General features: G+C 40.4%; 1 protein-coding gene across 2 annotated transcripts; it reads right to left on the bottom strand.

Annotated features, from left to right (window-relative positions):
- Positions 1-1,854: 1,854 nt before the first annotated feature.
- LOC308169680 (myosin-7-like) lies at positions 1,855-17,682 on the bottom strand (the record flags this gene model as incomplete). Of its 2 annotated transcripts, none has more annotated exons than XM_080544400.1 (37): positions 1,855-1,875; positions 2,675-2,809; positions 2,911-3,006; positions 3,101-3,205; positions 3,326-3,622; positions 3,725-3,928; positions 4,052-4,360; positions 4,437-4,561; positions 4,668-4,833; positions 4,933-5,116; positions 5,409-5,605; positions 5,896-6,014; positions 6,104-6,230; positions 6,364-6,753; positions 6,843-6,933; positions 7,012-7,157; positions 7,260-7,436; positions 11,734-11,976; positions 12,133-12,388; positions 12,481-12,617; positions 12,698-12,821; positions 13,359-13,564; positions 13,727-13,789; positions 13,944-14,258; positions 14,373-14,543; positions 14,683-14,832; positions 14,947-15,065; positions 15,174-15,312; positions 15,404-15,507; positions 15,655-15,753; positions 16,067-16,130; positions 16,220-16,312; positions 16,633-16,738; positions 16,838-16,865; positions 16,953-17,109; positions 17,205-17,348; positions 17,482-17,682. In XM_080544400.1, the coding sequence occupies 37 exons, from the start codon at positions 17,680-17,682 to the stop codon at positions 1,855-1,857; spliced, it is 5,808 nt and encodes a 1,935-aa protein (XP_080400526.1). The 2 variants fall into 2 exon arrangements, with proteins under 2 accessions (XP_080400526.1, XP_080400525.1); XM_080544399.1 differs by having other exon boundaries at positions 13,727-13,800; positions 13,952-14,258.
- Positions 17,683-18,720: the final 1,038 nt, after the last annotated feature.

Here is an 18,720-nt window from a genome sequence, read left to right as displayed (position 1 = left end):
TTTACAGCACTTCTAATCCAAATAATTTTTCTTGACAGTAAAGGACAGCATAGTTTTCAGGTTCTAGGCTTAGCATATTCATTAGTATGTCTTGGTTTACAGTACAAGACTGACTCCCAAAGTTACCAGGCAAGTGTAAGGTTGAATGCACACTATGCCTCTATCCTAACCTTGTTTACTCCTCTGATATGAATCAGATTTCATTTCTGGCAGTGCGTTCATTGTATGCTTCCCCTTTAAATCAATGTTTGTTTCCATTGAATTCCCAACTTTTACAACTTCAAGTTCTCTTATTTAAATGTGTTCAACTTGTCTTGTCTATCCTTCCCTCTGCACCTCTACCTCTGCTGAGAGAACAGTGTTCTACCACTAGATGGAAGTACCGCCTGCTCCGCAGACACATTAGGGAGCAAGACGCTGCAAAGATACAGATCAAAGGTCAATGGTCACTCTGTCATGATAAAAAACATCAAATTTACTAAAACATTCGAATTATTAATATTATTTATCAGGGCCGCCACTACGTACACGTGCATCACGTGCTGTGCGTAGGGCACCAAGTGCCTGGAGGGGGCACCAAAACAGCCTAATGATTTATCATAATAAGCATTATGATGACGTATTGTTGAAATTTAATTAAACTTCAATAGGCACCATTAGACCCCCGCAACCCCCCCCCCCCCCCCACACACACACACACACACACACACACACACACACAAACACATACACACTCTCATTGCCAAAATGTATTCGATTTTCTCTGAAGGCAACTACTACACAATTAGGGTGCTTATTATCATATAATCAATAAATCAGATCAATCATAAAGGGCTACATTCTGTAACAAAGCTAATGTGTCATTATAATGTGTACTATAGACTGCAATCTAGACTGTAAGCTACACCCATAGAGAGTGTTGATCAAGCAAGCCGTGGGCTGAATACAGTGGTTTAAATGTATTTGCAGGTGGTGATTTTTATTCAGGGTGGTGAGGCTAAAATGGAAAAATGTGACTACACCTGAAGCTGACTCTACAAGTCTACTGCTTATCTGTGAATTCCTTCTCTCTTCTCTTTTGTCTTTAACTGTGGCTCGTCTAAGAATGTACTGAACATAGGTTTAAAATCTTATGAAGAAAGCAAATTAATTTTGTTCCCAAAAGCAATTTATAATATGTGTTTAGTATCCTGACTGATTTTTTCTTTCCATTATGACACTGAAGATTCACTGAATCTCTCAAATTGAACAATTAACATGGTCAGAAAATGCAAATGGCCCAAATTATGGGAGACATGGCCATTTATCACTCATAATGGTCATTTCTTTCAAAGCTGGAGTGATACTACTGTATGTGAAATGTATTAGTCTACTTATTATTATAATTTTTTAAACTTGATGTTGAATTACAAAAATATTCAGTATGAAGGTAAATCTCAACCCAGGAACCAACTCTGTACCAAACACAAAAATATGTGGCCTACAAGTGATATACTAGAATAAGCAAAACGCAGAGATTCAATTTGATTGACTTTATTCTGCTCATTTCATGGAGAATAGAGGAACAACTACATTACTACAATAAGAGACTTCCAGAAAGGTCCATCTGAGAGCTTCACTCTTCATCATGCCCTTTCTGTGACAGAGAAGATGGATACAGATTAATCAGGCAATTAAGGCATTTAAGGTATTTAAAATAATTACAATTACTATTGTTAATAATATTATGGCTACTGGCCAACATAGGAAAAACCTTAGAGCTATTTTAAGTTGAGTAACTTGCTTTGCATAACATGGGGTTTGGAGAATCATTAAATATCACTGACCTTGTGGCTGTCATGATGTCTCATGGCATTACTCTTCATCATGTCCTTTCTGTGACAGAGCAGATGAAGTCGGATACTTATGTAGAATAATTCTAATTATTAATATTAGAAGTTGACTATGTTTGTTTGTTGTTTTACTTTGGAGTGTCATTGCACATTCCTATGTTTCCCTGACCATAGTAGGCTTATAAGACCCCATAACAAGTGCACCATACCCGTGTATTGCATGTGAACACAGTGATTTTCTATGTTCTGTAAGAAACATATCTATATGAATTCTTTTTTTTTGCCCTAATGACACCATAGGGGGTAATTTCCTTTTCTGTTATCTTTATGACTACAGAACATAGGAAATCACTGTAGACACTGGTATGATGCTGGAGATAATGAATATGAAGTAAACAAATATGTGAAGTGTCCCTTTCACTACAGTATGTCCAAGAGTAAATCAATTATCTAGATTTAATTTCCTGATCCAAAAATCCTTAGTTTTTACCTGTCTTTTATATGTTTAGAGCAGAATAAACAATAAACAATATCATATAATTAATAAATAATATAATTAATACATGCATACAGATTGATTGATACTATGTCTATAGAGCCGTGTATAAAGCTGTTCAAAATAATGGTTTTTCCCATACATTATTGGCTGAATCCTAATTTGATATACGCCCAGGTAACTCAGAATTTCATGTAAATCATGCATTGAGTTCAATGAGAGATTTGCAATGAACATTGAGTTTTGCAAGCAGATCTCAAGTTAGGATTTGACCCTACATTAGGGGGTCTGCAACGTATAACTATTTTAATAGCTTAAATTGAAACAGTAATATCACATCACTGACCTTGGAGCCAGCATCACGACTCTTGCTTCTCATCTTGTTGACCTGGGACTCAGCAATGTCAGCCCTCTCCTCTGCCTCATCCAGCTCATGCTGCAGCTTGCGGAGCTTGCCCAGACCTGAATTGGACTGTTCCTCCTAGGAAAAGTATGGAACATGCTTTAAGTCCTCTGGCAAACAAAAACAACAAACTGAAAATGGTTGTTTTATCAGTTTTATGACAGGAGCGTCCTACTTACAGCCTCCTCTGATGTTCTCTTGAAGGATTTGACCTTCAGCTGCAGTTTGTCCACGAGATCCTGCAGACGGCTCAAATTCTTTTTGTCCTCCTCAGTCTGGACCCAAAAGGAAGGAAAGAGAGTTAGACACTTTGATTTTGATCAAGTTGATAATGTCAAATTAAAGATAGACTTCAATGTTTGAATATACCTGGTAGGTGAGCTCCTTGATGCGCCTCTCATATTTGCGGACTCCTTTCACAGCATCTCCGCCCCTCTTCTGCTCCAGTTCCACCTCTGTCTCTAGCTCCCTCAGCTATAAAGTGATGATAATAATATTAACCATAGTAACCGTATTATGGTCGCATATTAGAAATGAGAAATACCTGCTTTATTTGAGATTATAAAATATAAGTTTGCTTAGCCTCAGACGCACCCTGGACTCCAGTTTCTGGACCTGCTTCTTGCCGCCTTTCATGGCGATTTGCTCTGCTTCATCCAGACGGTGCTGCAGGTCCTTGATGGTCTGCTCCATGTTCTTCTTCATGCGCTCCAGGTGAGCACTGGTGTCTTGCTCTTTCTTCAGCTCCTCTGCCATCATGGCAGCATCAGTAATGGCCTTCTTGGCCTTCTCCTCAGCATTTCTGCACTCTTGCACAGATTCCTCCACTTCACCCTGAAGCTGGGATGTGTCGGTCTCCAGCTTCTTCTTCTGGTTGAGCAGGCTTGTATTCTACAAATGTTAGTAAGCGATAAGTTACCTATCATCCGTATGTAGGTCAAGTAGCATACATTTGAGAAGAACACTAACTGAGTTTGTCTGTCAGTGAGTTACCTGAGAGTGCAGTAGCTGAACTCTCTCACTAACATCCAGCAGCTCCTGCTCAGCCAGTTTGCGACCTCTCTCAGTCTGCTCCACCAGGGACCTCAGCTCATCTAGTTCAGCCTGCATCAGATTGTTCCTCCTCTCAACCATGGCAATGTTCTCCTTCAGATCATCACCTCCACGAAGAGCATCATCCAGCTGCAGTTGAGAATCCTGTAATAACAAATAGATGGTTCACCAGGATATTTTGATTTCTATTCATTAACCCTAACCCTAAAAACATTGAGCTGATTTTGTGAAAGTGCAGGCAATTTGTTCACTTTAAAGATGTTTAACCTTCAGATGAGAATGAAGACCCTTGAGCTGCTTCTGGGCCTCAGCTGCCTGCCTGTTGGCCTGGCTGAGCTGGATCTCCATCTCATTGAGATCTCCCTCCATCTTCTTCTTCAGCCTAAGAGCCTCATTCCTGCTGCGAGCCTCTGACTCCAGGGAGCTTTGCAAGGTATCCACCACTCTCTGCTGGTTCCTCTTAATCGTCTCCATCTCCTCATCCTTCTCTACAAGTTTTCGATCAACATCAGCTTTGACCTGGTTGAACTCCAGCTGAGCTCGAAGGATCTTGCCCTCTTCATGCTCCAGGGTGCCCTGTGAGAACACAACCAATGTGAAACATGGAAATATACAGTGTCTGGTCCGATCGCTGAATATTTCCCAGTGTTACCTCTGCTTCCTCCAGAGCTGACTGTATCTCAGCCTTCTCCTGGTCCAGCTGTTTACGGGACTTCTCAAGCTCATGGATGCTCTTTCCTCCCTCACCAAGTTGCTCAGTTAGGTCAGAAATTTCCTCTATTGGAAACATATATGCTTATGTTACGAGTGTCTTCAACCTATCTAATGTTAATTCAATAATCTATTGAATTGTGTTGTGTATTAATGATTTCGATGCCCAGACCTTGGAGATTCTTGTTCTCCCTCTTCATGGTCTCCAGATGGTCCAGAGACTCCTCATAAGAGTTCTTGAGTTTGAAGAGCTCAGTGCTGAGAGATCTGGCCTCCTTCTGGGAGCTCTCCAGCTCAGTCTGGGACTCCTCATACTTCTGCTTCCACTCAGCCAGGACCTAGAGAATATGATAGGTACCAGAAATTGAGCATGTCTGTGTATTTCACATCTTGTAATGAAGGCAATGAAAGGATCTGTATTTTTTTTCTTTCAATACCTTGTCAAAGTTCCTTTGCTTCTTGTCCAGAGCGGCAGCAGCAGCATTGGATCTCTCCACATCCACCATGAGATCTTCAATCTCATTCTGGAGCCTGTGTTTAGTCTTCTCCAGGGAGGAACATTTAGCATTGACAGCTTCCACGGCTTCCTCTGCATCCTGGAGACGCTGAGCCAACTTTTTCCTGGATTACAAAGATTATAAAAAAACGTTATTTTTCACACTCTATAATGATAAATAATACATGCCATACAGCTGAAGCTTTTGCATACATTTCTTTGAATACAGTACTGTATATATGTTCCCAGTGGGAATCGAACCCACAACCTTAGTGTTGCAAGCGCCATGCTTTATCTAAGCAGCAGAGGACACATTAGAGGGTATACATTATCTATACAGTAGTGAGTATACAGAGGATGCATGATCCTTATCAGTCAAGGTTGTAAAATATGAATACAGCAAAAATAGATCCTTACTTGGCCTCCTCAAGCTCCTCAGTCCTCTGGACGGCATCAGTTTCATACTTGGTTCTCCACTGAGCCACCTCAGAGTTAGCCTTGGACATGCCGCGCTGCAGCTCAGCCTTGGCCTCCTGCTCCTCCTCATACTGCTCCCTCAGCAGATCTGAGTCATGGCGAGCAGACTGCACTGCATGGGCAAGTGCATTCTTTGCCTGGAAATTAAATAAAAAGGCAATCCATACTTGCACTGGTAGAAGAATGTCACAGTATTAACTCATTAGGTGCCGATGGTGAATACAGTCACCCAAATGGTCAACATTCTACAGTGCCTAGGGTGACATAAATCACCAAAAATGCATAAATTATGATGCTTCATTTAGTAGCCAATCAAATAATTGTTGCTAGGTAAATACCATATAAAACACTTGGCGCTCTAGGTGAGTGTTCTGGAATTCTTTGGCAGTTAGAGAGTTTAAGGAAACAGATTTTATTTTTTTAATACCTTGATTTCCTCCTCCAGTTGTCTCTTGAGGTCCTCAATCTGCTGAGTGTTGGACTGTTTTCCTCTGGTCAGTTGAGAGACCAGAGCGTCCTTCTCTTCCAGCTGTCTGGAAAGCTCACCTGATGTTAAGCAAACACATTTTATAAGCCTTTAAATGTAAATAGCTGTTCATGTTAATGGTCATCAAAAAATGTTCACAATATTATACCATTCTCAGTTTGAAGCTTTGCTTTTTGCATGGTGAAATCATTGATAGAACGCTGTCCTTCCTCAGATTTTGTCCTGTATTCAGTCATCTGGTCCTCCAGAGTGCGACACATTTTCTCCAAGTTTGTCTGTAAAAGAGAAACACAGCACATGATGTGGAAATAATATCTATTATGATAAATAAAGAACAGCTCAGTGTAATTTGTCTGTTTATAGTGTAAGATATTGATCACATATCAGATTGTGCATTTCACTACTTACTTTTGTCTTGACGATCTGCTCATTATTGGAGACGACATCGTCCAGTTCCAGTCTGAGCTCACTCTTCTCCTTCTCCAGCTTCTGCTTTACTCTCTGAAGGTTGTCGATCTGCTCCCCCAGGTCAGCCACACTATCTGCATTCTTCTTCCTTAGAGTGGCAGCTGTAGCCTCATGCTGCAGAGTAGCCTCTTCAAGGTCTCTGCGCACCTTCTGGAACTCTGCCTCCCTCTTCTTGTTCATCTCAATCTGGGCAGCAGTGGCTCCACCAGCCTCCTCCAGCCTCTCACTGATCTCTTCCAGCTCTCTGGACAAGTCTGCCCTTTGTTTCTCCACTTTAGCACGGGCAGCTCTCTCAGCCTCCAGTTCCTCCTCAAGCTCCTCAATACGGGCCTAAGATATATGTTTGTTAGTAAGAACAGTATGTATCAAGGGTAACAGCAAGAGTTCATTTGAACAATTAATTTAAACAATCTAAATACCTGCAACTCCTTCAGTTTCTTCTGAAGCTGGGCTGCCAAGGCCTGCTCATCCTCAATTTTGCTGGTGAGTTGGCTCATTTCAAAGTCCTTCCTGTTAAGTCAAACATTCATCAGCAAGTGTTTACTTTGAAAGCAATTTGTTTGTAAGTATTTATATTCTTGTTCTTACTTCTTCATTCTCTCATCCAGCTGCTGCTTGTCGTTTTCCAGGTCCATTAGGCTCTCCTGGGTTAACTTCAAGTCTCCCTCCAGCTTCCTCTTGGCCCTCTCAAGATCCATCCTTACCTTCTTCTCTTGCTCCAAAGACCCCTCAAGCTGAAAAAATTAATGATGAACAATAATGCTTACATCCAATTTGCGAAAAGGTGTCTGTCTGATTTTAGGATTGTGTTTGCAATCATTATTTTGGATACTCACATCATCAACCTGTTGTTCCAGTTTGGCTTTAGCCTTAGTGAGCGTATTGTTTTTGTCTTCCTCACTTTGCAGGTCATCCAGTGTTTGCTGGTGTGCCTCCTGCAGAGCTTTCTTCTCCTTGGTCAGCTTGGCAATGATTTCATCCAGAGCTGCCATCTCCTCAGTCAGGTTTTTAACCTGAGTAATTAGAGAGGTCAGCACACTATTAGTAGTGCAGTTTAAGGACTGCAATTAATACATTACTCAATTCTGTTATCTTAGGTGGTTTAATACAACATGTTTTTTTTTATTGTCCAATAAATCCATTAACACTTAATCAGCCGTGAGGTGTTAAACAGCACCAGTGAGTACAAAAAAAAATCTACCTTTGCACTCGATCAAATTTCAGGACCCTCCTTTCATGACTTTTCCTAGATATGTGCGTTCTACCACCCAGCATCTTTACATTTTCAAAATCGAGTTAGTATAAAGCGATTTTGCAGTATTTCTGTGTGTGTCTGTGTATTTGCCTTGGGATTCGGCTGCCATCTTTTTCTCCAAGGCTGCAATTCTCTTTTATATCAGCAGAGGTAGCAAGGGGGCACACACTGTGCTCAACCTTCAGGCTTCAGTGCTGAATTAGATACAGTGGATAAGACTGATATTTGTAACATAATGTGTTTATATATAGGCTATATATAGCAATAGTGATACATAAGATATGTATATGTACAGACAGTTATGAAAATGATAAACTGTACAGTATGACTTTTACAATCCCTTCAGATTTGTTGGAGCTGAGGTTTTTTTTTCACCCAAGTTCCATGCAATAGTGATAAGATATTATGATATGTGTAGCCTATGTACAGTTATGAATGATACACTGCACAGTATGTACCTATCAAGCTGTGTGGTATTACATAGGTACCACAGCAAAGTAGTTCATCAACAAATATTATATAACAAACGGATATTTATAATATTGTATATAATGTCTTTTTTGATGATTATGCCTGTACAGCGCTGTCAATTTTCAAATAATGCTATAGGCTATATATATATATATATCTACCCTCCCTCCACCCCCACCCAGAGAGCTTTGGACTGTCTGGATATGAACACTTGATCTCTGCACTTTATATTTATATTAATTATGACTCTTGCACTTTGATGTTGGTTTGCACTGTCTTGTCCTGTCTTGCACCTATCCTGCTGTAAACCGTGCTCCATTGTTCCAAACCAAATTCCTAACATGTTTACATGTCATGGCAATAAAAGTCTAAAAGTCAGTTGTGATATGAAGTAGCCAACAATTCTCATGTCGACCATGATAATAATAGGCTACAACAGGGTTGTACATAGATATACGCAGATTCATATTTGGATAGTTGCTTTTGGCACCATTGTATAGTAGCCAATTGCAGAGAGTATACATTATTTTGTTTGTTTACTGCACATTATAAATGAAATGAAAATAGCTGTTGTGAAAAGTGAAAATATAGTGTGTTCATGTTGCAGTGAAATCTATTTACATAGATATATCAGATGTGATATTTCTACTACAAACGAACACAGAGAGACAGATAATTCAAGTAACATTTTTATTTACTTGCAATGTTCACGTCAATTCTTCCAAGTAAAAAGTATGGTAATTAATATGAACACCAATATATATTTAAAAAAAGTAGAAAGTGAATAGGAGGTCGCCGGAGCGCTCATCGTGGGCGCTGTCAGGTAGACAGGGCAGGAGAGGCATCAGGCCTGGCCATGGGACAGTCAGCATCCCCAGCACACCGTTGCTGGCTTGGTGCATGTGCCACAGACAAATCGTCCACATGACTGGTTACAAAGTTCTGAGTTACATACACTTGATGTTGATGGGGGAGGGTTGAATGGCTCTCGATCGTTTCCGATCAATGAACAATAAGATCAGGTTTCTCCCACGGTGTGTTTCTCTTGCGTGATATAGTGAAGACAGACAAGTGTGCTGTCCTCACTGTGTTCATGTTGTGCAGTGAACAAACAATTGTTGGGAGAATAAACTGTCTCTTGCCGTGAAATGTGTACATCAAATAAAATGATGTCGGCGATGATTATGCCTGTAATCATCAACGATATAACGAACGGATATTTCTGAGTGGGGCAGTCCCAGATATAGTGAAGACAGACAGGAAAGTAAGGAGAAGAAGGGAGAGAGTATTGCCAATTGATAATAAGATATTGATCATGTAGGAATAAGTGTGTTCATATGCAAACATATTCAATGGCATGTAATTAGTAGGCAATTGTTTATCACAGATGAATCCTGACAATTGATGGTTGATGCATGGGGGAGGGTCATCTTATTCTCAATGATCTCTTTCTGATCGTTTCCGATCACCAGACTGCATGGAAGATCATAGGGGTGAAAGACCACTCATCCCTGCAGTCTATTTTTGAACAGGCTACTCTCAGACAGGCTAATAGAATTCTCATGAATCCCTCCCATGTCCTACATGCAGAGTATGAACTGCTGCCCTCTGGGAGGAGGTTCAGAGTCCCCCGCGCTAGACTAAATAGATTTAAAAATTCTTTTATTCCCGTTTCTGTTAAACTTTTAAACTGCACCAGATGAATATTGAACATATCTTGCTTATCGTTTTATTTCCACTCTTGTTTTAATCAAGGCTGCCTTCTGTTTGTGTGTTAACATTCTGTATTGTCTGTTGTTCTTTGTTGGCTGCTGTGGGGTGTAAGCCCAATACAAATTTCCCAGTGATGGGACAATAAAGTGACTTTTGACTTTTGACTTGACCACACAAAGGATGCCAATTCCTCCAACAAGCCCTTCAAACAATCCCCCACCAGAAAGGTTGTACTCAGTTGTACTCAACTCTCTCAACCACGGCAGTTTCAACCACGGCAGTTTCTCGCGCCTGTCCCGTTGCAGAGTGTATTCATTATTGTGTTTGTTTGAATCCTCACTGTGTTCATGTTGTGCAGTGAACAAACAATTGTTGGGAGAATAAACTGTCTCTTGCCGTGAAATGTGTACATCAAATAAAATGATGTCGGCGATGATTATGCCTGTAATCATCAACGATATAACGAACAGATATTTCTGAGTGGGTTGAATTGATAATAAGATATTGATAATGTATTTCGCTGTCGACCAAAATCGTTTGAAATTACGTGCTTGTGCATTGAATGACACTATGTACAGCGCTGTCAATTTTCAAATAATGCAATAGGCTATATATGAATGTTCAGTTGTGATATGAAGTAGCCAACAATTCTCATGTCGACCATGATAATAATAGGCTACAACAAGGTTGTACATAGATATACGCAGATTCATATTTGGATAGTTGATTTTGGCAGCATAGTAGCCAATTGCAGAGAAACTAAAGCACTTGGTTATAAACATACTAGGCTCTGTTTCTAACAAGTAGGCACAAACAAAATCACTGTATGGGACGACTCGTTTCTAAGTTACAGGGTTGATGGCTCTCAATCAACCCCCAGGGTTGATGGCTCCCATCAACCCCCAGGGAGGCTTGATGGCTCTCAATCGTTTCCGATCATTGAACAAAGACATCGGGTTTCCCCCGCTCCACCAAGTCCCAAGGTGTGTTTCTGTAACCATTGTCTCCTCCTTGTTGCATAAAACAAATCAAGACTCGCTCCTCTTAGGAGACCACTATTTATAAATAATAATCCACAGATAGGCACAGTCACAGTGCTACATGAAAATATCTAGCCACACACCACATATCATAGCTCCGCCCTATATGTATTTATCATCATATTTCTCAATATAAAACGGAGGTACGATATATGGCAGATATGTATGGTATATTATGGCAGTTTCTGGCGCCTGTCCCGTTCTGTTGTTCAAAGAATATAATATAAAACGCATCACATGTTTGTCATTGTGTGAAAATGTTTCTGTAGCGAAGAACCTTGGTTCAATCTGGAGCTGATCAACTCCGGACGGCAATAACACGTTGTGGGTGCAATTGTGCAAGAATAACACTATTTACAGCGCTGTCTTTTATTGCTATATGTATTACTGTTATATATAAATGTGAACATTACAGATACCTGGTCAACACAGCTTGGGATTCCAAGGAAATTACTTGGAACTATGTGTGAAAGGGACAACATTGCAATATATATTACAGTTATTTTTTAATAATGCTAATCAACTTTCATTCGTTAGTAATGAAAACTCCTGCAGTCTCGATCAATCTCCTAGATGAATCTCCTCTCCACTCCGCTCTGCGCTGCGGGCAGTGGGGGACGGTGTGTTTCTGTTGCGTGTCCACGCTTCTTGCGTGACATCGCCATCTAGCGATTTTTGTGGGTCAGTACACCCTCCCCCATTGTGAATAGTGGTCGTGTGATTCCACACCTCGTCGCGCTTTAGTAGGTAAAAAAACGGCGCGCCCCTAGTGTTAATTCTTTCAAACACAGTATTGTAAATGATGACACAATAATGAAGAGAAACCTTTACCTTGTTCTCAGTGGCATGCTTCTCCTTCTCCACTTTGGCCAGGGTAAGCTCCAGATCATCAATGTCTTTCTTGAGTTCTGAGCACTCATCCTCCAACTTCCTCTTCTTAGCAGTAAGTTCTGCATTCATCTCCTCTTCATCCTCCAGTCTCTCTGTCAGCTCTTTGGATTTTGCCTCGAGCTGGATCTTGCTCTTGATCAGTCCCTCACATCTTTCTTCAGAATCACCAAGACTATCTTGTTCCTATAAAAGGACCATAATAGGAGAATAATAAAAGTATTACTTTTTTTTTAAATTATAAATGATTTTAATGGATTTTCTATTCTATTTTCTATTTTAAAATCTAAGATATTATTATGATTATAATGTCAATGTTTTTTTGCCAGGACTGTAACTCACAGTTTGGACTTGGATTTGCAAGTCATTCTTCTCTTGGAGAAGGGACACCATTTTCTCTTCCAGCTCCTTCTTACGAGCTTCAGATTTAGCAAAAGCCTCTTTTAGCTTCAGGAACTCTTCCTTCATATTGGCCATCTCTTTTTCAGTCTCTGCCGACACCAGCAGAGGTTTGATCTTGAAGAACATTTTCATCCAGGGCCAATTCTTGACCCCCATGAAGGCACGTACGTTCCATTGGATCACAAGTAAGGATTCCCTGGAAACAATGACAATCGGTTTTAAGACGCTGTGAATTTTAATAAATATAATTACATTTTGAACAACAGTTCACTTCATTCTTATTCTTACCTTCGCACAAGAATTTTCTGGAACTCAACTCTGGCAAGTAGACCACGTACTCGGGCCTGGATTCCAGTAATGATCAGAGCAAGACGGTCATCTCTCATCTCTTCAAGGGTTCCCAAGAGACCAGCCTTGAAGAACACCTGATGAAGGCAAACAAAGGCTTATAGCTTTTTCTCCTTTTTCTCTTTTTCATTTTGTTGTATCTATTTAGAGTCCCTACCTTGGTGTGTCCTAGTCTGTACTGCTCATGGTCTATGTCCAGAGAGCCCAGCAGTTTTTCTGTTCCTTTCTTGTTGTCAACAAACTGTCCTTCTGGGATAGCATTTGGATTGAGGATGCGGTATCTGAATTGAAGTATAAAATTCAGTTAAGAAATGAGAAAAACAGAGCCCCGCGGTGGCGCAGCGGTCTAAGCATCAGTCTCTGGTGCAAGCTGCCCACTGGGGACTGGGATCGAAACCCGGTCTCGCCAGACCCGGATATGGCCGGGGCCCACGGGGAGCAGCATATTGGACGGCCGCTCCCGAGGGTGGTATAGGCTATTTCCGGATAAGGATCCGTCGCGCAACACCGCCCCCGTCTGGTGCCGGAATAACAGTGTTGGGCTCGAGGGGCCGGTAGCTAGTCTATCGGCTCTCTCATCTGGGCCGCCGGCCACGGGGTGCGCGTGCGGCCGATCCTACGCAATAGGCGACAGGGGATAATTGGACACTAGGTTGGGTATAATTGGATACTAAATTGGGTGAAAAAGGGATAAAATCTAAAATAAATTTATTAAAAAAAAGAAATGAGAAAAACATTGGAGTGCAAAGAGAATAGAATACATGCCAACAAACAGTACAAAAATGTTATAGAGAGGAAATACACAATCTGAATCTCACCTTTGTTTAAAGTCACCATATTGGATCCTGTTGGGGAAGCCCTTCCTGCAGATCCTGATGCCTTCTAGCACACCGTTACAGCGCAGCTGGTGCATGACCAGAGGATTCTCCATGGCCCCAGGAGTCTTGGTCTCATTAGGGATGAGGCAACGCACAAAGTGGGGGTGAGTAGCCCTCAAGTTGGTCATGAGTTTATTCAAGTTCTCCTGTGAGTGGAAAAATGCACAATGGAGTTTGGATATTGCATTAACAGATTACTAAAAGGTTTATACAATATGTACTCATACTATATGCAAGAGTATATTTAAATACCAGAGTATGGCTCTGCTGACATGTTTATTAATAATATTGTTTATCTCAAATATTACCCTGTGCAGTGCAGACACTGTCTGGAAGGAAGAGCCCTTTTTCTTCTTGCCAGCGCTTTTTGCCTCCTCACCGCCTATAAGGTGAAAAATGTATCATTAATTTCTGATATATAATTACTATATATAGAATTACTTTTTATATATTACTGTTGTTTTATTTTTATTTATTTTTCATTTGTGAAGTGTAAAGTGTAAAAGCTATTACTGATAATAATACTTTTTTACCTTCTGCACCAGCATAGCCAACAAAGAGGTTGGCCAGGAACTTAAGGTTTGACTTCTGGAAGAGTCCGACCACAGTCTCATTCAGCGGGTCCTTGTTCTTCACCAGCCAGTTACCAATGTTGTAATCAACAGTGCCAGCGTAGTGGACCAGGGAGAAATGGGCCTCTGGTCTACCTTTTATAACCCTGGGCTTCTGGAAGTTGGGATTTTTGCCCAGGTGGTTGTCATACAGCTTAGCTTTGAATGTAGCATCACTGGCCTTGGGGAACATGCACTCCTCTTCAAGGATGGACATGATACCCATGGGCTAGTGGGAGGAAAGGATGAAAATAGATGAATGTGAAGTAGAACTACATTAAAGCAACATGTTTTATTTAAATAATAATAGGACATAACCACAGTAAACAGTTGATGGACTAACCCTTTCAATGAGCTCAATGCAGGCTGCCAAGTCCATACCAAAGTCAATGAACTCCCACACAATGCCCTCTTTCTTGTACTCTTCCTGCTCCAGCACAAACATGTGGTGGTTGAAGAACTGCTGCAGCTTCTCATTAGTGAAGTTGATGCACAGCTGCTCGAAGGTGTTGAACTGGAAGAGAAAGTCATAGTTATTTTCCACATAAGATAAATTAGATAGAGTTGTTAAACTTTGTAGGTTATTTAACGTAGATAAAGATTTGTAAAACTAATTATGCCAAATTATCCATTACTTTAGATCAAATACTCACATCAAAGATCTCAAATCCAGCAATGTCCAGCACACCAATATAGTGCTGGCGAGCATTTTTGGTGTCCAGAGAAAGGTTGATTCGAATAACCATCCACAGGAACATCTTCTCGTACACTGACTTTGACAATGCACCAATAGAGTAATAGACCTAGGGAAATGTATTGAATATTGCTATAAACATATGAGGCTTTACACAAAAGCATCAAGTATTACCATGAAGTGATCACTAAAGATTTACCAAAATATTAAAACTACTACTTACCTGAGGGACAGTCTGACCTTTGGTGACCCACTCATTCCCTACTTTGACTCTTGGGTGGCACAGACCTTTGATCAGATCAGCGGAGTTCAGGCCCATCAAATATGACACTTTGTCGACATCTGGAAAGACAGTGTAAGGCAGTCAGTTGGAAGCTGCACATTGTATCAGCTTCTGATTTCTGAGATCACAACATTTTGTGACTAGGTTTTAAAATACTAAACACTGACCTTCAGTCCCATCAGCCTCTGCCTGCTCCTCCCTCTGCTTCTGCTTGAACTTCATGTTGCCGTAGTGCATGATGGCACCGGTTAGCTTGTAAATACCGTTCTTCTCCTCTTGAGTGAAGCCCAGCACATCAAATGCGTCCTAATGCAGAATAAATTTTTTATTTTATTTTTATTGTAAAGTTACATTTTCAAACTTTAGTTTAGTTTAGAAAAAACTAAACTGCACTCACATCTGTAGCCATTAGCTCATCAGCATCACAAATGGATGTTACTTGTATCTCTCCTTGGGAGATGAAGGCGTAGTCATAGGGATTGGCGGTAATGAGCAGCATCTCTGTAAATGTTGGAACAGCACAATTGTATTTGTTATCCACTAATAGTTCTATTGTTTCTGTGACAGTCCACAGACTTGAGGTTTGGAAAAAGGGGTGCAGTGTATGAAGTGCATACAGGAGCTTACTGTTTTAAACTCAAAACTCACCTAGCAGTTCTGGTTTCTTTTGGGACAGAATTTGATAGAAGATGTGGTAGTCTCTCTCAGCCTTCAGCTGAAAAGTGACACGAGACTTCTCCAGAAGATCTATTCAGCATACAAAAGTACATGGTGTTAAATTATCTTCAAATTAATTATCACTAGATCATGAGACAACGGCATATATCCAACCCACTTCAGATGGATAAATAGTCGTCATCGTCTCCTAACTTTTTTCTCCTTTTTTTCTGAATTTATTTCCTTTATTTTACTAAGTGTGTGTGTGTGTGTGTGTGTGTGTGTGTGTGTGTGTGTGTGTGTGTGTGTGTGTGTGTGTGTGTGTGTGTGTGTGTGTGTGTGTGTGCGTGCGTGCGTGTTACTGTATATATACTTTTTTACACTTAATTGACTATTTACTTACAAGTTTCAACGTCGGCAGATGAAAGCTTCCCACTGACTCCAAAATGGATTCTGATGAATTTACCCTATGTTTTATCAGAAAAGTTGTAATAAGTACAGAGGATAATCATATGCCGGTATGACATTCACATGTTATTCATATCAGAAAACATACAAATCTGGAGGAGTTGTCATTTCTGATGGTCTTGGCATTGCCAAAAGCCTCCAGGGCAGGGTTGGCCTGGATGATTTGATCCTCCAGTGTTCCCTAGAAGTCAACGTACACACTTTAGGAATGAGTACCAGTACAATGGTGATGAAAATGTATTATATGAACATTCCATTTTAGAAAGAGCTTTTCGAGACCAAAACAGCATTCGTAAATTAAATATTTATTTGAGGGGATCTCGTTCCCCGAAGGCTACTGATTAAAAGTAGTCATTACAACCATAAGGAAACTTTTATGAAGCTTGAATATTACATATTGGACCTTTAAGGGTGCATTGAGCACATTTATTTAGCAAATGATTTTCTTCAGATTGTGGCTTTGACATTTTTAAATTATAATTCAAGCCCTGTGTTTTTTACCTTTTTCTCCTCTGCTGCACTCTTCTTTCCAGCCACAGCTGCAATGCTGGCAAAGTACTGAATGACTCTCTTGGTGTTCACAGTCTTTCCAGCACCAGATTCTCCACTAGAAAAGAAAACACAAATGGTAATGTCTGTGAATATCTCAATGTATTGATGTAAAAAAATGTTTTGCCTGTCGTGGACTACAGCTTGATGAACTTACGTGATCAGGACAGATTGATTTTCCCTGTCTGTTGAAAGAAACGCAAGTGTCAATAACACATTTCCCCCAAATCGTTCTTCAAATATAAGAAAGCATATTAAAAGTTGCATTTTACCTGTCAACATGTACTGATAGGCATTGTCAGAGATGGAGAAGATGTGAGGAGGAGCTTCACTCCTCTTCTTGCCTCTGTAAGCATCGACAACAGACTGATCGTACACTGGCAGCCACTTGTAGGGGTTGACTGTGACACAGAACAGCCCTGAGTAAGTCTGTAATAGGAGAGAGACATATTTAGTTTTGTACATTTGTAGATTAACTGTAGATGAATGAAGATACAGCATACACATAGATGATCATTACTCACATAGATCATCCAGGCTGCATAACGCTCTTTGAGGTTAAACAGCACAGCGGGCTCGTGCAGGAAGGTGAACATCGCCATGTCCTCAATTTTATCAAACTTTGGCGGGTTCTGGGGGTGGACGTCAATTTCCTTCACTGTAACAGTCTGAAAGAAGAGTAAATTACATGGTCATATAGAATATACTTTTTGTGTCTTTTTTTCAAAGTACACCGGTATTTACTTGTGAAAACGACTTTGAAAAAGCATATAACTCAATTTAGAACATAATTGTATTCACCTTTCCAAACTCAGTGTCGACAGTGGCTTTGTCCCCATCTCTGCTGGTGACTGTGCCCTTGACGTACTCAACCTCAGGGTCAGGTACAAAGCACTCCCTCTTTATGTCAAAGGCACGTGTCTGAGCCTCCAGACGCTCCCTGTCTGACTTCCGCAGAAACTGGGCTGCCACCCCAAACTCTGCCATCAGTGCGTCCCCCATCCTGAACTCTGTAGTGAGGAAATATGTTTTGGCTACATTTACATTTTATTTTCCATTTTTACCATTTAGCAGACGCTTTTATCCAAAGCGACTTACAATGAGAGATTACAGGGACAGTCTCCCTGCAGTAGCTGAGGGCTAAGTGCCTTACTCAAGGGCACACTAGTGGTGGTGTTCCCAGGTGGGATTTGAACTCATGACCTTCTGATCACCAGTCCAACTCACTATCCACTAGGTCTACCCCACTCCCCAAATCATGTATGAACATACAGTACACGTATATCAAAAACTGGTACAATACCTGTAAACCTATATAGCTGCAAAAAAAGTGCTATACAAATAAAAGTTATTATTATTGTTATACCCCTCGACACCACATAAATAGTTCTATTGAAAACATTGCAATCAATCAAAAGCAGTGACTGTTCTTCGAATACGTCAATAATGTTTTTGCATTTTGATCATTGTTTTATTGAGTACAAAAAATTAAAAGGGCCTCCAGTCTCTGGTTGCTACTGTCTAAGCAAATTCAACTTACTAAACGTTTTCACTGTATATGACTTTCACTGTATATGACTGTCTTTTTTACTGATGCTGCTATTGTGAGTTGTGGCCTATACAGCATGCTTGCAATGATTCTAACTTGATGTCCTGATTATTAATTAACATATATATACTGTATGTTATACATATATACTATATGTTGGTCTCAAGCTAGAACGTTTACAATCACTACCCACGTCCTTCTACATTCTATATTTCATACAATATTTAAAGGGGGATAGCTTAGATGCTGTCATATATCTTGGGCCCCATCGGGCCCTATTAAAAATATGAAATATGTCCAAAACACCTTGCAAACACTCCAACACAACTCATATTATGACAGAATCCCCCTGTAAAGACTGATGTCGGCATTACATTCACTTAAGCCACTTAACTACAGTTGAATCTACTTTCTTTTTAGTTGTTTGTTACCATGACAACAGAAATATGCTAATGTGTATTACAGTACAACAAAATGACTTTTTGGGGAAA

Source organism: Nansenia antarctica (genome assembly GCF_963989245.1).
Source record: "Nansenia antarctica genome assembly, chromosome: 13".
In the NCBI taxonomy this organism is placed as follows: domain Eukaryota; kingdom Metazoa; phylum Chordata; class Actinopteri; order Argentiniformes; family Microstomatidae; genus Nansenia; species Nansenia antarctica.
Note: the sequence above shows the minus strand (reverse complement) of the source record. Positions and strands in the feature narration are given on the sequence as shown.